The sequence below is a fragment of the Antechinus flavipes genome, chromosome 3 (assembly GCF_016432865.1).
Source record: "Antechinus flavipes isolate AdamAnt ecotype Samford, QLD, Australia chromosome 3, AdamAnt_v2, whole genome shotgun sequence".
NCBI classification, from domain to species: domain Eukaryota; kingdom Metazoa; phylum Chordata; class Mammalia; order Dasyuromorphia; family Dasyuridae; genus Antechinus; species Antechinus flavipes.
Genome location: NC_067400.1, coordinates 155424815 through 155447858, shown reverse-complemented (window position 1 = coordinate 155447858; position 23044 = coordinate 155424815). Strand labels below are relative to the sequence as shown.

The window sequence follows — 23044 nt, the reverse complement described above, 5'->3', positions numbered from 1 at the left end:
GGGTTATCTACTCTAATTACTGGTGACAAAAATGGTTGGGGTGATGGATGGCTCCAGATGGGAATTACAGGTACAGAACCCCAATTTGTGTGCTGAATAGGCTTGTTAGATTCCAGACCATGGTCAAAATAATTACTAATCAGAAGATAAAGGCACTGGATTTGTTATCAGACTAGGCCATTTAGACTACAGAAGCAGTAGTCTAGCACAAATTGGTATTAGACTACTTGTTGGCTGAAGAAGGTGCAGTTTGTGGGAAATTAAATCTATCCACTTGCTGTGGGAAAATTGATAATAATGACAGGTAGTGAAGGAAATCACCAAAGACATCAAAAATTGGCTCATGTCCCATTCCAGACCTGGTCCTCACCATTTAATACCTTTTAGTGATCTTGGTCTGGAGGCAACTGGGGAAACAAGTTATTTGGTTCCTGCTAATAGCTTTAAATGGAGTTATACTACTCCTTATCTGCCTTTCCTGGATGATGCAGCTTATCACAGGGTAGTAAAAACATCACTGGTCAGGATGGTAAAGCTTGAACAACCTGGAGAGGAAGATTCAGTTAGATAGTAAAAGGACAAGGATAGACTCCAGTAGAGCAAGAGGACAAACCAGATCCAGAGGGATTGGAAAAAAGAACAAGATAGTTGAGGAAATGTATCAAGAATGGTGTGAGAGGTCTTTACAAGTTAATAAATAAGAGGAAGGATTGTGAATTGGCTAAACTGAGTGAAGACCTCTCATAAGAATGTGATAATTGACCTGTGTCCTAATTGTGACCTGAGACTTTGCAATAACAAGTTGTGCTATAGTTAAATGCCAAAGGTGTTCAATTATCTTAGATAAACTTACATTCCTCTTCCACCCCCACCCCCCTTACCTTTTCATTGGCATTTAAGCACCTATTAAGGTGTGTATTATTAACTAGTATTCTTTGTTTTGAGGGTAGATACTTAAATTAGGATGTAAGCCTGGACTTCCCTAGCTAATGGGAGAAAGGGTCAGAAATGGAAGAGGTTCTGCCTTAGGGTCTACAAAGCCTTGTGTTTTGCAGTTTGTGCTTTGTATTCCTCTTTATTGGAAATTGCCCTTTCTCATAATATAATAAATCCTTTCTTTGCTTTTTACCTTGAGAGTTTCTGATTTTAATTTGGGTAAGGGTCATTGTCCCATACAACAATTTGATTATCAAAGTGAGACCATTCTGCAAAGAGAAAGAACTGTAACTTAAAGAGTAGATGGAAATAGGATTTCCTTATTTGTTGTTTTCCCCTTGAAAAGGTGTCACCAAAAAACTCAGAAGGAGTTACAGATAGAAGTTTCTTCCTTACACAACAGGATTTATGTCTAGATGCAAAACCACAGGGTGGAGGGAAGAAAAGGAGTATGAGGGCACCCTTGTGGATCCGTGGAATTCATCACTAGCCTTCTGTTCTCTAGTGCATTTCCCCCTAGAGGCTATCTTTGCCAAAAGCCAAAAGTAATTTTCATCTCCAAACCCTTCAGTCAGGAACTTAGCATGCAATAAAGGCTTCTGAGGGATTTCTGAGTGCTCCATGGAATTTCTTTAGTGGTAATAATAGCAGCATTTTTTTAAACAAACATCATTTTAAAGGATTCTTTGCTGGTTTTGATCTTGCTAAACAAAGTTTTAAAATGACTAGAAAGAACATGAGGCTCTACTGATATATTAACTCTGATTTATATCTGAATTTAAATATATGATAAAATTTGATTTATTAAATTTGGGAGGCAAAGGAGAAAATGGTGAAGTTGTAGTTCTCTCAAAAATTTCAACTCAGTGAGTAGGAAAATATTGTTATTCTTGACAGAGAAAGCTCTACTGAGAACAGAACTTATTTGTGGAGGGGCAGAAGATGGTATTTGGTTTTGGATGTATATGTGTATTTTAAATCTAGCTTCTTAATCCTCTTTTCTGCCTCAGATTATCTATGTTGATAATACCATATAGGATCTTCCTGGTGGAATAAATAAATCCATACTACACTTTTTTTTTTTTTAACAAATAAGTAACATCCTTGTAATTAGCCCCATTCTGCCTAAGAATTACCTACCATGTTCTATCAATTGAGCACACTCAGTGATCCTGTTTAACACCTTTCATTTCATTCCCAGGAGAAACTGTGCTCTTGGCAGTAATACCCTCAGGCATTTTTCACAGTCTTCATCTATTCATAAAAGGTGGAGTTAGACCAGGGGCACAAACTCCAATGAATTAAATATTCAGTTCCAGCCAGGACTAACATAAAAACTTGGAAAATATGTCTACATATATCAGAGGGCTCAATTCCCCAATTCAAGAAACAAAATATTTTCCTTATCTAAGAGCTGACTCCCCAAATGAAAATTTAATGTTACTTTGGATATAATATTGTGCACAAATACAGATTTAGATATATAGATCCAGACCCATAATTTCATTAGTGGATGTGCAAGAAGTCCTTCTATAAATACAGAGCAGCAGCTATTCTTTAACTTAATTTTTAATTAGTCTTAGAGTTGCTGACATGACTGAAAAAATGATTAAAATCCTTAAGCTAGGTGGCACAAGGAATTGATACAAGATCTGGATTTTAGAACACATCTACCTGAGTTCGAATCTGCCCTCAGATATTTACTATATGACCACAGACAAACCACCTAACCCTATTTGCCTCAGTTTCCTCATCTGTAAAATGAGCACTAGAAGGAAATGGCAAGCCAGGAAAACCCCACAAGAAGTCACAAAGAGTCTTACACATCTGAAACAATGTAACAACTACAAGAAAAGGATAAAGCTAATTGAATTACCAGTTACCCAGACAAAATGATTCAAAGGCAAGACTTTCTGTTCTTTATGACTCTGAGACTGATTCTATCCACTATGCAACATTTTGTCTCAAATATCTTATATTGGGAATAAGAATTGGATCTGTGAATCCATTGGTTGGGAATTCCCAAGTGAAAAAACTCTATCAGGGCAAACCAGTCCCCTCTCTGCAACTTAACTTCTGTATTCCTGACCCTCAACATTGATACTAATAAATGTCTTTGTAACTGATTGAGGGGAAAAGTTAGAACCCTTCCCACATCAGGAACAATTTAATCATAAATGTCAGACCATTATTTATCTTCTATTCATTTCTTCAAATTCTTTCAAATTTCTTCAAATTAGAGAGTCAGCTAGAGCAATGAGAATTTAAATGACTTGCTCAGGGTCAGAAAGCAAATATATGGGTCAGTTTATCTCATAGTCACAAAGACTTATGTTCAAATTTCACATCTAGTTAAATCCCACATATTCTAATTAAAATTTAAAGAATATTATTCCACCACCAAAACTACTATCTCCAATTTTATATCTATCTATCTATCTATATATATATATATATGTATGTATGTGTATGTATTTGGTTTCTATCTCTAATCCTGAGACAAGAAATACTAAAAGGGAGAAAGAAGGGCGTGAAAGGGAAACATGAGTTTCATAGAGAAAGAGGCCAGAGGCTTAAGTCTCTAATAAAGAAATTATAAGCTCAAATAGAATGAAATGAGAAAAACAATAAAGGAAAACTCATACAATAACAACAATATTGTAAAGACAAACAACTTTGAAAGCAGTTAAGAACTATAATCAATATAATGACCATTCTTTGTTCCAGAAAACTAATGATAAAACATGGTGATGGATTCAGGGTGCAGAATGAAAAATGTATACACACACACACACTATACTATATGTGTGTGTGTGTGTATGTATAAGTGTGTGTGTGTGTGTGTGACAAAATGATGTTAATTAAAAATCAAGTTAATTTTTGTTTGTCTGAGGCATTGGGCTTAAGTGACTTGCCCAGGGTCACACAGCTAGGAAGTATTAAGTATCTGAGGCTCCAGTCCTCCTGGACTTCAGGGCTGGTGCTCTATCCACTGTGTCACCTAGCTGCCCCCAAAATCAAGTTAATTATTTAAAAAGGAAATCAGCTAACATTTAATGAGAGAGAAGCTTAAGTAGATACCAAGAGAAATAATAGAAAAGCACTATGAAAATTAGGCCTAGCACAGGAATTTGAAGAAATGAATAGAAGATAAAAAATGGTCTGACATTTATGATTAAAATGTTCCTGATGAGAGGAAGATTCTAACATTTTTCTTCAATCAGTTACAAAGACATTTATTAGTATTAATGTCCAGAGTTAGGACTACAGAATTTAAGCCTCAAATACTAATTAGTCCAAGTTATTTGGCTGAAGCTTGAAATACAATTCAGTTGAAGTGTAAGTGAAGTGGAATGCAATGCTGGAGGTTAAATCAATAATGTGGTTCTTCAGGATAATAAACAGCCACTGGAGATCTTAAGTATATCATAAACCTATCCAGGTCTAGAAGATTGAAGATCATTCAAACTATCTTATCACAGAATCACAATCATGTTCTTAGGAGGTGGGAGAATCAGGCAAAGAAATTGTAAACAATAATTTAGGACCAAAATAAAGGCTGAAAGCTACAAGGCTGGGCCTAAGGAAGAGGAATCTAATTTGGAATAAATGAAAATGAGTTCACACTTTGAAATATTGTAGCAGACTCTGGAATGGAAAGTTTTAGAATTAAGAACATGAATGGCCTAAAGAAGGACCCTAATACCACCAGTCCAGGCCTTTCCAGAAGCTATATTATGATGCTGGCAGAGTATTTTGACTCAGGAGCATTTATCTTCAGTGATAATGATTCTAATGAGAAGATGTCAGAAGAAAGAGGAGGATTTTTACAAAGAGGAATTTATTACGTGGAATTAAATATGCCCAAGGTATGGAAATAAAAGTCATCAACACAGGATCTCCAGAAAATAAGGGAATTGAAGGCATTAGAATAGTAAGTGAATGGAAACATAGTTACAATAGCACAGAAAAAACAAGGACTCGCTGAGCTCTCCCACAAACCACTCCAAACACCTTTAAATAAAAGTTTTTTAAGTGGCAGAATTCACAAAAGGATGGAGTGAAAGAATTTTCCAGCCCAGAATAATTTAGATCACATAGAAATGTCTTTTGCACCTGAGGAAGAGTACAGCATAGTCCAGCACAAGCACACCAGTAAAGTCCTACCTCCAAGAAATCAGGAGCAGTACTGGGAATCACTAAATTATCATCATCAGCTGCTGCTTAGGCAGTTCTTAGACCACAGATGATAAGGGGTGTGAACAACTAGTCAGAGAAGATTATAGGGGTCTGTTTCCTAGCACTGAGGATTCTGGTTTTTTTACCCATACTCAGATCTGAGTAATATTCCTGTGTGTGGCAGTCTCAGGGCAAAAGAGGATACCACCAAACCAGATTTTGTGACCAAAGTGGAGCAGAAGCCACGGTCCCAGTATCAGGACAGAAAAGAGTGCTTGTGGTCACTCACTGACTAGACTAGAGAAGTAAACTCACCTCTCTTTAAATCATACCACTTTGGAAGAATTTAGGTCCCCAGAAGTATCTATGAAAATAGCTGCACAAAACTCCTGAATTTTTAGGTACTGTGCCCTCTACCCTGAAGCTGAAACCTACTTTAACAGAGAGTTAAAAGTCAAGAAATAGGGTAAGAAAATGAACAAATAAAAGAAAAAATATCTGACCATAGATACTCTGTTAACAAGATCAAAACACACCCTCAGAAAAAGATAAAGCCAAAACTCCAACAACCAAAGCCTCCAGGAAAAATATAAATTGGTCTCAGGCCATGGAAAAGGTCAAAAAGGATTTTAAAAATTAAGTAAGAGAGGTAAAAAAAATTGGGAAGAGAAATGAGTGATGTAAGAAAATCATGAAAAAATGAATCAACAGCTTGGTAAAGGAGAGAGAAAAATATTAATGAATAGAACAGGCTAAATTTGGTAAAAGAGGTGCAAAGGCCAATGAGGGAAAGAATTCCTTGAAGGGCAGAGTTGGTCAAATATAAGAGAAAGTATAAGGGTTTACCGAAAATAATTCCTTAAAAATGTGAATTGAGCAAATGGAAGCTAATGACTTTGTAAAAAAAAAAAATAGGAGACAGTGAAACAGTCAAAGAATGAAAAAAAAAGATAACATGAACTATCCCACTGGAAGAACAACTGACCTGAAAGGGGATCTAGGAATAATAATTCAAAAATTGTAAGTAACTGAAGACCATGATTGGAAAAGGAACCTACACATCATCCTTCAAGAAACTCATGGAAAGCTGCCCTCATATTTAGGAGCAAGAGGCTGTTATAGGGATTGAAGGAGTCCACAGATCACCTGTGAGGAGTTCCCAAAATGAAGACTCCCAAGAATGTTGTGTCCAGTTCCAGAGCTCCTAAATCAAGGAGAATATGTTACAAGCAGCCAGAAAGAAGCAATTTGAGTGTTGTGGAACCAGTCAAGATGACATTCTACTTCTACATTAAATGATTATAGAGTTTGGAAAATGATATTCTGGAGGGCAAAAGAAGTTAAGATTTTAGCCATCAGTCACCTACCCAAAATGTAATTCTTTTGGAGAAAAAATGAAATTTAATGAAATAGAGGACTTTCAATCATTCTTAATGAAAAGACCAGAACTGAATGAAAAATTTGACACTCAAATACAAGATTCAAGAGAAACATAAAAAGGTAAACAGAAAAGAGAAATTATAAGGGACTTAATAAATTTAAACTATTTACATTTCCACATGGAAAGATGTTAATTATAACTCAAAATGTAGATAGAGGGCACAAATGTGTTGAACAGGAAGAGTTGATATCTAAAAAAATAAAATAAAAGAGTGAGAGAGAAATGCATTGGACGAAAGGGAAAGCAAGAAGTAAATGAGATAAATTATCTCACATAAAAGAGGAAGGAAAAAGTTTTTACAGTGGAGAAGAAGATGGGTGAGATTAAAGGGAGGGAGGGAGTGAACCTTATTCTCATTAGAATTGGATCAAAGAGGAAATAACAGATACATTCAATTGGGTATGGAAATCTATCTTATCATAGGAAAGCAGGAGGAGAAAGGGATAAAAGAAGAGGGCTGATGGTTAAAGGATGGGCATATTGGAAAAGGAATAGTTAGAAGCAAATTATTTTTGAGGAGGGGCAGGGTAAAAGGAGAGAAAGAATAAAATAAATGGATGGGAACATTGAGCAATAACAGCGAAAAAATTGTAAACTAAGTTTCTCTGATAAAGGCTTCATTTATCAAATATATGTGTGTATTGTATGTGTGTATATACATATATATATATATGAAATTTATAAAGATATTAGCCATTTTCCAATTGAGAAATGATCAAAAGATATAAACAGTTTTCAGATGAAGTAATCAAAGCTATTTATAGCTATATAAGAAGGTGCTCTAACATTATTGATTGGAAGAATGTAAATTGAAACAATTATGAGGTACTACCTTATGTTTATTAGATTCACTAATAGGACAGAAAAGAAAAATGAAAAATGTTGGAGGGGTGGGGGAAAATGAAACATCAATACACTGTTGATAGAGTTGTGAACTGATTGAATCATTCTTTAGAGCAATTTGAAACTATACCTATAAGACCAGGCTTTAATTTAGCAGTGCCATTACTTGATCTGTATCCAGAAAGAGATATAAAAACAACAAAAGGGGAAAAGATCTATATGTATAAAAATATATATAGCAACTCTTTTCTGGTGGCACAGGGTTGGAAACTGGGAAGATGCTCATCAGTTGATGAACAGTTAAATAAATTGTGCCATATAATTGGGATGCAATACTATTGTGCTATAAAAAAATGATGAGTCAGATGGTCTCATAAAAACCTGGAAAGACTTCTATGATCTGTTGCAAAGTGAAATGCATGGTGTACAAATTAATTCTAATATTGTAAGATAATTAGCTATGAATGACTTAGCTATTCTCAGCAATACCATGATCCAAGACAACTTTGAAAGACATGGGAAAAAATGTTATCCATCCTCAAACAAAATTGATGGTGTCTGAATACAGATCGAAGCATACTTTTTAATTGAAATTTTCCACAATTTTTATCTATATTTTCTTTCACAAAATGACCAATATGGAAATATATTTTGCATGACTACACATATGTAATCTATATCAAATTGTTTGCCTTCTCAAAGAAGGGAGTAAAAAAGGAAGAAGGGAGAGACTTTGAGACTCAAGTTTTAAAAATGAATTCTAAATACTGTTTTTACATGTAGTTGGGAAAAATAAAATACTAAATAATTTTTAAAAAATAGAATGTCATTCATACTAAAAAAAAAGAGCAAGTAGTTAATTGTAGGAATGGACTCAGTCTGGTGACTCAGCTCTGAAGCTCGTTCAGTTTTCTTTCTATGTAATTATTGGTCTAATATAATTACTATCCTATGAAAACACTATTCAGTTGTAAGGATTGCGAGAAAATTTTATTGCATTATTTGAAGCTGGACCACCTCCACTTATTCCTTAGAGACTCTTAGTAATGCACTTCAATTATACTGACCAGAAACCCAATAAGATATGAAAAGTGCTACAAATATCCTCCTCCCATCATATATCTCTAACTATATATATATATATGTCTTTTCTGAAAACTGACCCCATACTGATCAATTATTGTTCCCATGTTCCTTTGATTACCTACAGATACTTACGGGGCGTGGGACATCTCTTTCTGATTTCAGGAATTTGTAACTGTTCAGTCTCTCTCTCCCTATTTAGAAAACCCTAATCCTTCCTCTAATTGGAGATCAGATTACCTAATTTTGTTTTCTACTTGTTTCTTTTAATTAACCTCATTCAATTAATTGTTTTAATGTATAAAAATCTGTCTCTCCCTATATTTGGGGTCCAATGTTAAGACTGAGAAAGGTTACTGCTCCTCATTTGTTAGGCAATTGGCATGTATTGCTTAATAAATCAATAGGCTTGGAAATTTGAACTTTTGTTCCCTTAGTCATTTCATCTTTCACCTGCCACAGAAACACAAGACAAATCTGTCAATTCTGGATATAGATGCAGAAGCTATATTTCCCAAGCTGACAAGCCTAGCCCAGTGAATGAACTAGCAGAGTTCCCTGAGCTAGCATTTGGAGCTAACCCTAATCACCTTGATCTTCTCCAGAAATTTCAACCATGGAAAACCCCAATATTTTTCTATCATTTTCTTATTAAGATAAATATATACAATCAACCTTTCAAAAATGTGTTTTTGAAACTGTGTATACTGTGTATAAATAAACTGTGTGCCAGTCACTATGCTGGGGTTACAAAAAAAAGATCTTATATTCACACAGATGACTATGTTCTCCTGGCTAAATAACTTGAGTTTAACAGACTGGTTTTTTGTTTTGCAGCTATGTGATACAGTAAGTAGCACACTGGAGTTGAAATAAGAGAGACTGATTTCAAATCTGACCTTACAAGACATGTGATCCTGGATAAGTATTTTAACCTCTATCTGACTCATTTTTCTCAATTATAAAATGGGGAGAAATGCATCACCTATTTTCCAGGTTGTTTAGTGTATGAAAGTGCTATGTAAATATTAGTTATTATTATAGAATGACCACTTTTGCTACATTTGGCCTTCCACACTCACCCTACTAGACTGTTCATTAACTTTCTATTTAATAGAGCTAAGCTAGACACCATCTCAGTCCTAGCTATGAAAATGCATTTCTGTGAAAACAATGCATGGAGTAGATAGAATACTGGATTTGGAAAATGTGGATTCACATCCTGAGCTTGTAACAAATTATCTATTTTATCTAAGACAATGCATTTCAGTTTTTTGTTTTTAGTTTTTGGGAAATTGAGTGTCTTTAACATCCTCTTCGGGTCCTATGCTTTAGTTCCTTATGACCTAGAAAAGAATTCTTCCTGCTTAGATGAAGACTTAAGAACCTCTTCTAGACTCTCCTTTTCTCTTATCTCTTTACTATCCTTAGAGCACAAATTTCTATCACATTTATTTTCAGAAATTCTTGGTTCAAAGTCTAGAAAACTGAGCAGCTTTTTTTTTTTTAATAGAGCACCTCAGTCCAATAGGTGCTGGCTCTCTGCTTTTATATAGCTTGAAAACTTGAAGAATTCTTGGAAAAACCTGTCTTTAAAACCTAAATATAGTATAAAAACAAATTTATTTCTGTGTTCTGTATTCTATATTCTAGGAAATTTTACTCATTTGCTTTCATATTGAAAAATAACAGCTAAAAATATACCATTTGTAATGTTGATTAAAATAATATAATGATAGAAATATGCCCTGCTAGTGCTTCCAAGCTTTGAAATGAACTGGACTCATGCCAGGATATTTCTGCAAATGGCAAACTGCCTATGCCTCCAGGGCAGTACAGCAGAGCTGTAGGCATGATAGAATAGTTACCTGGGGAGAAGAGAATTTCTAGCTCTTTCCTTTTTCCCTAGGTAAAAGGAACTTTTGACCTTTAAATGTGAACTGGGGTAAGGCAAAAAGCCTCTATGGCGTAGAAAGATGGGGCACCAAAAGAATGTAATGAATAAGGGAATTAGTGATGAGAACAATATGAAAAATGATAAACTCTAAAAGGAGTACTAAGTGGAATAAAAATTAGGTATGACATGGCTCTATGTGAAGAAAAAAGAATAAATGAAGAAATATTTTCTAAAACAAGTTTAGAGAAAATCCTAAGAAGGTGAAATTAAAGGAAATAATAGAGTTGAAGTTCTTTTAGTAAATAAATAATCCCAAATAACCAATTTTCCTTCCTTCCTTCTTCCCTCCCTCCTTTTTTCCCCTCTCCCTCCTTTTCCCTCCCTTGCTCTTGCTCTTGCTCTCTCACTCGATCTCTCTCTCATTCTTTTTTCCTTCCTTCTCTTCTTCCTTCCTTCCTTTTTTTAGTTATCCTGGACAATAATAATTTGCATTCACTATGATACTGGCGCAGAAAGATTCTGAAGAGCCTTCTGATTCATTGAAGAAATATTACTCAATCAACCAATATGCATTTATAGTAATTGCATTTGCCATATTTACTACAGTAAAGCATTGCCCTAAAAGCTGGATATACAAATAAAAAGTAAGTAGTCCCTGTCCTCATTTGCATCCTAATGGGGGGGGGAGATTTTACACACATACACACACACACACACACACACACACACACACACACACGATATATTAGATAGTTGCTATTATTTTCCCCATTTTACAGAAGAGGAAAATAAGGGTAAGAGATGTTAAATAACTTGCTCATCATCACAAAGCCAGTAAATGTCTAAGGCAGAACTTGAATTTAGTTCTTAATGACTTCAAATTCAAGATCCTATCTATTATGTCAACTTGCCTCCCAAATGAAAAAAACTTAATTGTAAGTTCACAATTAAAAAAAAAAAAGAAAAATAGAAAAAATTAAATCAGTAAGTAATCTAATAAGTAAAAAAGCTTAACAGAAATATGTAAAAAGTGACACTATGACATAGTGGTTAGAAAGCTAATTATTTTGTAATGAAAAGAGCTCAAATCAAGTTCTGCTGTTGGGATATAACATCTGTAACCTCTCAATACTGTAGGCTCTTGCTTCTTCAACTTCAAGAAGAAGCTTGAAGAAACTTCAAGTTTCTTGTCCAAATAAATGGGTAGAGAGTTTGTCTAGTGGGTCCTCCAAAGTTGATGTGCATACTAATCTTCTTTCCATCCTCATTCATATAAATAGATAGTAAATAAATGGAGAGAGACAGACAGAGACAGAAAGGGGAAGGAAAAATAGAGACAGAGAAACAGACAAAGAGGAGGGAAGAGAGAGATAGACAGAGACACATAAAGACACTCAGAAACAGAAACAGAGACAGAGAGGGGGAGGGGAGAAGGAGGAAATACTGGGCACAGGCTTTAAAAAATAACTTCACAGTTACAAGGAGTTAGTGCTATTAAAAACACTTTATTTGAAAAAAAATCTGAAGGGATTTAGTGGATTTCAAGTCCAACAGTGAGTCAAAAGTGGGATATGGTAACAACAACAAAAAGACAACCCAAAGAATTAATACAATTTTATCCTATCTTAAGAGAAGCATATATAATCACTGGGATAACAATGGCACTCAGGTTCTCCATCTCTTATTTCTCTCTTATTTTTCTTTGAAACAACAGACATTTATTAAGAGCCTAAGAGTGAGATATTTCATACGTGAAAATATTCTTAGAACTAAGGTTATGAAGGCAAAACTGAAAGAAACCCTTCCTCAAAGAACTTATTTTCTATTGAAGGAAAATATATGTCCATATCAGAAAGTCACACAAAAGAGAGGAAAAATAATTTCAAGTTGAAGTTGGAGTATGGGATGTAAGGGAGAATGAGGAAGGCATAAAATAGGAGATGTGATTTGAATTAAATTTTGAAGGACATAGTTGAATTTTAATAGGTAGAGTTGAGAAGAGCTCATTCTAGGGAAAGGAGTACAACTTGTATAAAGTCAGAGATTGAATATCATATCTGAATATCATATATACAACAGATCCCCATGTATAGGAGAGGAATATATATATTAAGGCTGGATTGTGAATGTCTTTAATGGTCTAGAAGAAGAACCCTTTGATCATAGAAGCAAGAGAGAATCATTACAGCTTTTTGACCAAGTGAATGACATGGTCAGAATGGTGACTTGTTAATATGTTGCTAACAATATGGGGGGGGGGGGTGAATTGGAAAGGGAAGAAACTAGAAGCAAAGAAACAATTAAGAGGCTTCTAAAATGCTTTGGATTAAAACTGATCAAGGCCTGAATTAGAACAGGGTCTTTGACAGCAGACATGATCTATTTTAGATGGTTAGAAGCAACCTGAAACTATACTCTTCTGACTTCACCTTTGAGAATCTAGTGTTTTCCCAAACCTTAGGCATCAAAATAGGATGTTTGTGGAGATTAAAAGTTACATTCCAGAAGTATACTAGAGCCAGCTCCTCAGGAGTCTGATTCTTAAATTTTCAGAGTGTACATTTATAATTCTGAAATTTACAAATGATACAAATCAACACTTGATATATTATTGTTATTTTTATTAACTAGACATAAAAGTGATGAAGAGACTGCCAATGATGAAGATTACACTTAAAAGTTATGTTAGAGGAACATTTTTCCCCTTTGGAGAGCGGTTTGTTAAACATTTATCAATATATCCTTGCACAAACTAAATAATAAACAATATAATGAAATTCAAAGGGATGATCATTAGGTCCTATTTCAAAGTACATAATTCTGTGGGAGAGTCCTGAGTCATAAACAATTTGGAAATTGAAGAATATGATTAGCTCTTGATGTATGTTAAAATTTAAACCTGCTTTTGTTCTATGCCTGATGTTCCTCAGAATGAGAATCATTTGGCCACAGATTTAAAATGTCATGATGCCTTTAATATATATTCTTACCTGGAAAATCATTTGACAATATCATATTGTTTTTAAGTGACATGATCATAAGTATTCCCAATTTTGAGAAAGGATTCTGGGAAGATGGTGATGTAGAAAATTCCAGTTTCCCTAAATTGCCTGCACTAAAAAGAGAGAATATCACCTCAAGTGACCATACAGTGGCAGAAAAAAGCAAAGTTAAAATAAAGGAGTTTCCTTCTCTTCTTCCAAATTAAGACAATTTGAGAGGGCTTCAAGAAAGACCCTAATTCCCAAGGGCAGAGGTTCTTTCCGAATGAAGAGCATATATCTCCTAGCAGAATATGCTGAAACAAGCCCCGAAGACAGTTAAATCAGGTCTCAGGAACTTTCATCTCACAGATAGTGTAGGGGTTAAATAGCGGAGCAGAGGATGATTGAAGGACTTTCCACAATCACAGGACTGCAGGACCAAATTTGCTGACTAGACATAAACCCTAGCTTGTACCTGGAACTAGTACACCTTTGGTAAGTGCAATAGTAAAGTCATGGGGATACTGCTGACTTTGGACACTTGCAGGAGAGTCAGTCCCTGGTTTTAATTTCAGGGAAAAGGGGGGAGCTAAAGTTTGCAGCCACAGGAAAGATCACAAGGAGCAACACAAGTTATAAGACTTAGCTATGACTTGGGGTCATAGGCTTCACTTACACTCCACCCCAAACAAGAGCTCAGAAAACAACCAGTAGAAGGACCTGAAACACTATTCTCTGTATTATAGATCTAAAGCCAATTAAAATAAAACAAAATAAAAATGAGTAAGCAAAGGAGAAGAACTTTACCATAGACAACTACTATGGAGATAGAGAAGATCTAGCTTCATTTTACAAGAAGGAAGTAAAGTTTAAAAAGCCACTTCAAACTCAAAGAGAAATATCAAATGGTCATAAGACCAAAAAGAGTTATTGGAAAAACTTTAAAAGGACTTCAAAAATCAAATAATGGAGATTGAGGAAAAAGAAAACAAGAAAAATACAAAAAAAAAAATATGAGAAGAAAGCCAACCAATTGGAAAAAGAGATTCAAAGATGTAAGGAAAAAATATTTCCATGAAAACTAGAATTGGGCAAAGCAAAACTACTGACATCATGAGACACCAAGAAATAAGAAAACAAAATCAAAAGAATAAAAAAATAGAAGATAATGTGAAATGTCTTATTTAAAAAAACCAACTAATCTGGAGAACAGATTAAGAAGAGACAATATTAGGATTTTTGGACTACCTGAAAGTTATGACAAAATATTTTTAATATTACAATTGTTACAATTATATGACAATTGATTAAAATTGATTTTTATCACAATTGATTATATACAATACAATTATAATACAACTGATACAATATTATAAGAAATTATTAAGGAAAATTTTCTTGAAGTTTCAGAACAAGGAATAATAAATATAAATAGAAAAACCCACCAATCACTAAAAAAGATTCCACTAAGAAAACTTACAGATATATCATGTGAAATTTCAGAGCTCCAAAGTTAAGAAGAATAATGGTGCAAGCAAAAGTAAAAAAAAATCAAAAACCACAGAGCTACAATCAAGATTACATAAGACCTATTAGCTTCTATTCTAAAAACCACAGGTTTTGTAAAATGTTTTGTAACATATTTTGAAGGGCAAAAGAGGTAGAATTGTGACCATAAATTACCAGCCAAATTGAGTATAATCTTGAATTTAAAAAAAAAAAGAATATTCAATGAACTGAAATATTTTCAGCTATTTGTGACCTAAAGACCATAACTTTAAAGGAAAATTCAACATATAAGATTGAGGAGAAACAGGAAGTAAACATTAAAGAAGAATTATAAAGGACTTATTATAAGCTAAAAACTTCTTATATGTGAAAATATCAGTTCTCTTAAGACCGATCACTTGGATAGTTTGAAAGAAAGACTTGTAACTAAAATAAGTTAAAAAAATAAGTTAATTATAAGTAAAAAATATTAAAATAAATAAAATAGCTTAATCAAAAAACTAAATCTGGGTAGAGAGAAGTTTTTTTTTTTAAAAAGAGCAATTATTTCATACAAATGAGGAATAAACAGAAAAACTGATATAGAAGAAGCAAGTCGGGGTGGAGATCTAGAAGGATTGGAAACATTCTTACTGAAAATGAGTTAACGAGGGAACAACATATACATCTAGAAGGGTATAAGATCCATCTAATATAAAGAAATAAGAGGTCAAGGGGATAGTATAGGGAGAGACTTTTAGAAGGTTGTATAAAATAAGAATTATGGGTATGGAGGAGAAAACATGGAAAGGACTCTTAAAGGGATTGTTTGATTAGGGTAAAGAGTGGGGAGAGAGGATAAGGGAAATATACTTAGAAAATAGGTAAAATGAAGATTAGGAGGGCAAAGTAGTGGTTACAAGTAAATTAGATAAAAAAGGGCAAGAAGGATAATGAGAAAAATTGTATGGAAGGGAACACAACTAGTCATTATAACTTTAAATATGAATGGAATGAATTTACCCATAAAAGAGAAATAGATAACAGAATGGATTAAAAATCAGAATTCAACAATCCATCTTTTATAAGAAACACAACTAAAAATTAGAGATGTGCAGTATTAAAATAAAGATCTGAAGTAAAACTTATTATGCTTTAGCTGATAATAAAAAGTAGGAAGAGATATCATGGTCTTAGAAAAAAGTTAAATCTAAAATGGATTTAGATAGAGCCAAACATGGAAACTACTCTATGTGTCACCAATATTATTCAGTGTTGTTTTAGAAAGGCTAGCAATAATAGTAAGAGAAAAAAAGAAACAGAAGGAATCCAAATGAGAAATAAGGTAATAAATTATCTTTTTTGAAGACAATATGATGATACATTTGGAAAATCATAGTCAACTAAAATTATTTGAAACAATTATTTTACCAAAGTAGCAGGATGTTAATTAAGCTATGCCAGTCATCAGCATTTTTATATTTCATTAACAAAACATTGTAAGAAGAGTTAGCAAGAAATACCCCACTTAATATAAGTGTAGACAGTATAAAATTCCTGAGGGTTTACCTGCCAAAACAAACCCAGGAACTATGTGAACATAATTATAATATATTCCTTACAAGTCAAGTCAGATTTAAATAACTGGAGAAATATTCATTGTCTATGGGTAAGCAAAGCCAATATAATGAAAGTGACAATTTACCTACGTAATTTTTTAATAATTTACCTAAGTTATTGATTTATTCAATGCCACCCCAATTAAATTATTAAAATATAATTTTTACTGAGTTAAAAAAATAATAATATTCATCTGGAAAAACAAAGTCAAGAGTTTCAAAGAAACTAATGGAAACAAATATAAAGGAAGGAGGGTGTATATGTATTGTGTGTGTATATATTACATACATACTTATATTCATATTCAATGTAGCTTTCTCTAGGATGGGGTGGGGAGAGAGGTAGAAATAAAAGTACACAGCAGTAAACAACAGAAAATGAAGAAGGAAGCACACAAAAAAGCTAGATAGCTTTGAAAACAATGTAGTATTTATTAAAACTTTTTTAAAAATGTAAACAGTCTGAAATGGAAATTTATATTGAATCCTCTATGTTCTTTGTATGTGAGGTTTTTTATTTTTGCATTTTATATTTAAATTTAAAATGAAGAAAGGATTAATTTTAAAAATTCTCAATTTTAAGTTGTCTCTGTCTCACTAATTCCAGAGGTTAAACAGGCATTCAAGTGGATTGGCACTCTAGAGCTACTGTGGCCCAAACAGGCTTTCAACAGTTAAATTCTCCTCTCTAGAATTTTAACTAGGTTATGGAGACACACAATCTTGTTGGTGGAAAAAAAACAACCTGAACAGATTATATCAGAAAGAAATGTTCACTTTATACAGTTAAATAGTCTTCTGAACACTTTCTCACAATGCATCATTTATTAATATCAAGCCACTTTACTATCAAAAAAGAAAAAAAAATAACAAAAACAAAACAATACAATAATTCACAGCTATTGCCTTAGTTTTCCCAAATCAAGCCATCTCAAGTTCTTTAAAAGTGAGGATTTTTATCTAATGGCTTTTAATAATCTGGCTGCTCAGTTGAGAACTTCTCAGATTCAACTCTCTTATTCCCAACAAAACAAAACCAAATCTAAAAAAGAGTGTTAAAAACTCATAATATTATAGGAGGAAATGCCACAGGCAATAAAAGCCACATAGTAGTTGGATTTGGAATGAAATAGGAGATATACAGTTTTCCTTCCAAATGACTACTCTCAATAATACTTTGCTTTCTGAGACTTAGAAAGTTAAAATAACAAACCATGGCCCATCATATTTTAAAGGATTGAGCCCAACTCCTGCATAGAGAAAATTGTTATCCAGGGGCACCTGTACCGTTCCAAACATTTACATGATGACTTTTTCCGAGGCTGAACCTTCTGCATATCAAGTCCCTTCTCCGTGAGAATACCAGGAGGCCCTCGATGCCAGCCACAAGGATTTTTTTGTTACAAACTGCTCTTGATATTCTCCTGTTAGTATTGGACTTCATATTCTTAGCTACATTGTTGCTAAAATAAGTTGCTCTTTTTTTCCTACCAGACTTGCCAAACCCACGTTGGAATGCATTTGTGTTATCCTTTTACTAACAGAATTCCTGTAACATTCACAATGACCTAATTGAGGCTCTTGGCATCAAAAATGACACGTTTATGAAAACTAGGAAAGCGGTTAGAGACAGTCCCTTAGAAAGAAGAATTTTTCTGATCTCTTTCCCTATCAGCCCTCACCTTTCCCTTTAAAGAAAAAAATTAGTGATGAAGATAAGTTTGTTCTCACGCTCTATTCCTCAACTGTCTCTAAAACACTAACCACAATTCAAAAGATTCGGACACAAGTGGTTCAAAGGGTAAAATAGTGATGTTACTCATATAGCAAATGCTTATTTTTCTGCTTATATTTATATGAATTCTAATCTGCATTACAAATACTCTTATTTATTCTGGATGTAATATGGTGAAGTGAAATGAGTATTGATGTTTGAATTATAAGATCTGAATTCAAAATCCATCACTGCAACTATTGTAATTTATATTTTTAAGAATTAAAGTGTAACCCTTCACAGTGTAAGTTGACTGGACAAGAGCTCCTCTCACTCAAGCACATTAACTACTTTTTCCACTGCTGAGCAGCATCCATATAAAGTTCTGATACATGGAAGTAGAAGATAACAGGATCTATTATTATTCCTTAGTTTTCTCCTCTCTCTTATGAGGGGTTCCAATTAATGATCTCTTCAATTGGAAATGTATGATCCTAAGCTCTATTATGCCTTTAATGATGAAATCTAAAAAGTAAAGACACAGGAAAACTAAAAACCTAAAGAAAATGAAATAAAATTGTCATTAATTTCTCAGATAAAATATAATCCTCGGGAAAACAAAAATTAACAGTTCTGATTTTTGGAGCAGGTGCTTCAAATTTTTTCCTGTGGTAAGCACCAAGGAACATGGTTTCAGATCAAATCTTGGAAACAAATTTAATTAGGGAGGAGAAAATTCTGAAAGAGACTTCAGACATAAAGGGCAAGGAAGACTCCTTTGGAGGACACATACCAAGAACATTATTCTGTGAATAGGAGGAGAAGGGAGACAAATCACCCAACTAACTGTAATATAATTGTCGAAGAGAACCCATAAGGGCAGATGGAAAGGGGGGTGGGTGGGTCATGGCTGGAGAAGACTTCACTGCTATGAGGAAGTATCTGGATTTTTCCTAACTTAATTAATCTTAATAAATAGGGGCTAAGAGCAGCAGTCCAGCCTAGTGAGCAGTTTTTAAAAGTGTGAGTCATGATCCCATATGGGGGTCTCATAACTTAATGATTTAATATTTTAAAAATCTGATTTATATGCCTATATATCTGGGGTTATATTAGAATTATTCAGATGAAAAGGGGTCCCAAGTGGAAAAAGTTTAAGAAACTCTGGTTTAATGGATAGATAATTGGACTCTAAGTCAGGAAAACCTCATTTAAAGTTCTATCCTTGAAACACAGTGGTTGAGCCTCATAGGTTAGTTAAGCAGATTTCCAGTGAAATTTGCCCATCAAAGCTTGAGTCCAATGTGGAGGGAAGACATTCCTCCAAAAGGAGGAAGCTAACTGGAAAACTCAGTTTTCTTGTCCACTAAGTGAGTAAGTCTTTCACACCAACCCACTAGACCACAATAACAAAATTCTCAGAAACCAATTACTTATCAAGCATTCTCAAAGGGGTAAAAGTCAAGCATGTTCACAGGTGCATCTGATTTTCTTCTGATATTCTGAGCATGTATAATATAAAGAAAAGGGAACGAGCACTGGATGCACCTTGACATATCTCTCCACTCTTATTCCACTTCAGTCCCTTACCTGCACAGGTCTCCCCATCGTAGGTTTCACACACCCATTCGTGGCACTCACAGAGAGGCCCCAAGTACATGCCAGGTTCTGTCACGTGGCAGATGCAAACTCCACAATCACAGCGGCCTCGGCCATTGCACAGCTGGCTCCCGGGTGGTTGTCCTGGTGCTCGGCATCTGCGTTCTGCCTCTGCCCGGGACAACCTACAAGTAGCTCCTGGCCCGCTCCTACATGGACAAAAAACAGCACCTGTCTATTCGGGCAAAGAATATGAATTATTCGCATCTGTTTCCTCTCCCTCTTCTCCACTGTCTTCCCGTGGCTTTCCAATGCAGACACATAGACCTGATGTAATGACTAGCAATAAAGATTTAGGGAAATCTTTGAAAAAGTCACGTAACTTGGAACTCTGATCTTCACGTCTTGAGTCGGAAGACACTTTAATTATTTCTCTTGAAACATCTGCTATCCTAATTTACCTTGAGCCGGCTCAGGCCACCCCAGAGTGTTCATCACTTTCCTTGGAGTATGCAGAGCGCTGCAGTGTCTGCTTGCCAAGGGCCACATCCACCATCGCTTAGGATGCAGTAATTTCTCAGAAGGTCTGCCCAGTGGCCTGGCAGCTCATGAATTTGCCTGGTTCCCTAGTGGACTAAGGTAGCCCTGGTCTGCTTAGCAGCCCTTGAATAACCTAGAAAGGCCAGGACAGTAGCTGAAAGTGGAGAAATGTGTTTGCTCTTGAACTTTTTTTGTCTTTGAATCATACACGCATGTTTAAGTTTGAATAAATTAGTCCAGTGTGTGGCACTTGATTATTATTTTTTTAATTCCCTTGAAAACTTTTCAATTCCTCTTTGAAAACCAATGAAAACTTATAGATAGCTTTATTTTTGGTGAGAATAGATCCAAAGTGACAAAAATATTAATAGCTAGATGTTTACTTTCTTAATAGTTTTTATAAAAAAGCAAATTTAGCTAAGATAAAAATAAATGTATTTAAAATAATATAAATTACAAAAATTTTTCATTGTTGAAATAAATCTCATAATGCCTTTTGCATATTCCCTGTGAAAATCTCTCTATATTACTGTCCTTAGGGGAAATTTCATTATAGATTTTTACAATGTTAAGTAATCTTATTTAGCCTGCTTCCTGATGTATCTGAATCTCTCTAAAAATGAGTTTTATAATAGTGAGAGTTTTACTAGATACATATTTCTCTCTGTACATATGTGTATTCAGGGAAAACATTTATACACATGTATTTGTACAGAGGAAAAAAAACAATCTAGGAGTCTGAATAGAAATCTGGATTTAGAGAGAGAAATGAGAATAGGTTGAAAATGATTTTTTGCTATTTTCAAATTAGGAACTCTTGCATAATTGGGATAACTATAAGATTCAATTGGGACTGGCCACATCAAGCAACTGTCAAATACGTATGTCTTTTAGAATAGCAAACCCAACTTACCTCAGGGATGGTGAAAAACCTTGGGGAACAGCAGATGACACAGTGAAGAAAAGGGATGAAGCCAGCAATAAGAATTTGCTGAGACTCTGCGTGTGCATGATGAGATATCCCAAGTTGTGAGGAGCAGGTCTGCCCTTCTGCAAGGTAGGGGTGACACAGGCAAAGGCTCCAGCAGCCAGGCAAGCAAACAGACAGACAGAAGAACAGATAAACAGCCAGATACCTTGGTTTGAAACTGCCAGACTGGCCAAAATGGACTTGAAGCTCTTCTTCGTGCTACAAGTGCCTTTGATTAGCTGCCTGGAAGGATTTGGGCAGCAGCCGCACTCCTCTGGGCGGGATGTTGGTGCCAAACCCTAAAGTTTACAGTCTAGGCAGGGAAGTAATTAGAAACAGTTGTATAAGCAGATGGTTTATTTTGACATAAAAAGTGTCCTGTTCACAGATTTGAGAAAGCTATCTAGTTTTTCAAATACAGGCACCATAAATATTTGAATAGAGAATATTTGGACTTAGTTTATATGAATGATTATGTTAGATAATCTATGAGATGTGATGGGGTGTGGGGGAAAGCCCACAATGATCAGAAAACATTAGTGGTAACAGCAGTCTGATGATTTTCTGGAGGTATCCTCTGTCATTTTGGTGATGAGTGGGAGACCTTAAATTGTCATCTTTTTTTTTTTCTTGTAGAAAACTCAGTCTTGTTTCCTCAGTTTTAAATTATAATTCATTTCCTTGATTTTTTTTAAAATGTGGTTTGGAATTTTCTACTTTCTCATCCACTGTCATGTCACAGAACAGTACTTCTGAGTGTGACAGTGAAAAACCTATATCAGCCAAATCTTAAAAACCTTTCCTCCCCCATCTCTCCATGGAATTCTTCAATTGATTTTTCAGGTGGCTGGAACACCCAAGTTTTGATCAAAGTTTTTCCCCAAGAGGTACAATTAGGATGAAGCAGTGTAAAATGAAGGAATTTCTATTCATTTTTAATTTTATCTGTACACTTGTGGCTCATTTATGCTTCCCTAGGCAGTTAGAACAGATGCACAATTCAAGAAAATAACTGGGCCTTTCCTTTAGTCCCTTTGCAAATAAGATTCCACTTCAATTATTATTGAGGCTAATATGGGAAGGGAAGAATCAAACTCATACTCTGACTACAATTTATTATTGAATGTTTTGATAATTTTGATAGATAAGGAGATGATGCTTTTGTTGAAGGAAAACTAATTATTGTGTTGAAATAGGGGTCCTATTTTTCTTGGAAACCTCTTTTGAGAGTTAAAGCTTTCCAAAGTCACTTTAATCTCTAGTATTTTCACAGACTATGGTATTCTATAAAAAAAAAAAAGTACAGCTGTGAAATAAATATCTATCTGTTAGAAAACATTTAAATTCTCAGATCATTTTCTTTCTGTGACTCACAGAAGAAACATTTCCAGTAATTTAAAATAGTTGTATTATAGCTGACACTGTGACTCAGTAGAATATCTCTTGTCCTCAGAATCTCTGTCAAAATACCATGAATAACTTAAAATGTACTGTGATTAGCAGACAGTCTGGTGTCTTTTACTTTTATGGAGACAACTCACATATCTGATTTGGAGATTTTAAAAGCAGTAACCACCTACTACCATTTCAAGGGCTAACTTATTTAACTTTAGGACTGGTAGGGATGTGGAGGGAGGGCATATGAAAAGTTAAAAAAAGACACCCACAAAAAACACATAGAATCATGAATTCTTAGTGTTCTAAAAAATTTTTTAAGTATAATGTAATTCAACTTCTACAAAAAAAAGCAT

The 23044-nt window shown here is 34.4% G+C and overlaps 1 protein-coding gene across 1 annotated transcript in view; it reads right to left on the bottom strand.

Annotated features, from left to right (window-relative positions):
* Nucleotides 1–21536, bottom strand: part of ITGBL1 (integrin subunit beta like 1) — a 387932-nt gene extending 366396 nt beyond the window's left edge. Inside the window, exons 1-2 of the mRNA XM_051984082.1 lie at nt 21237–21536; nt 19775–19992 (exon numbers count right to left, since the gene is read on the bottom strand). Coding sequence (XP_051840042.1) covers nt 19775–19992; nt 21237–21334 — 316 coding nt within the window. The 5' untranslated portion in view covers nt 21335–21536. The remainder of the gene's footprint in view (nt 1–19774; nt 19993–21236) is intronic.
* Between the last annotated feature and the right edge of the window lie 1508 nt (nt 21537–23044).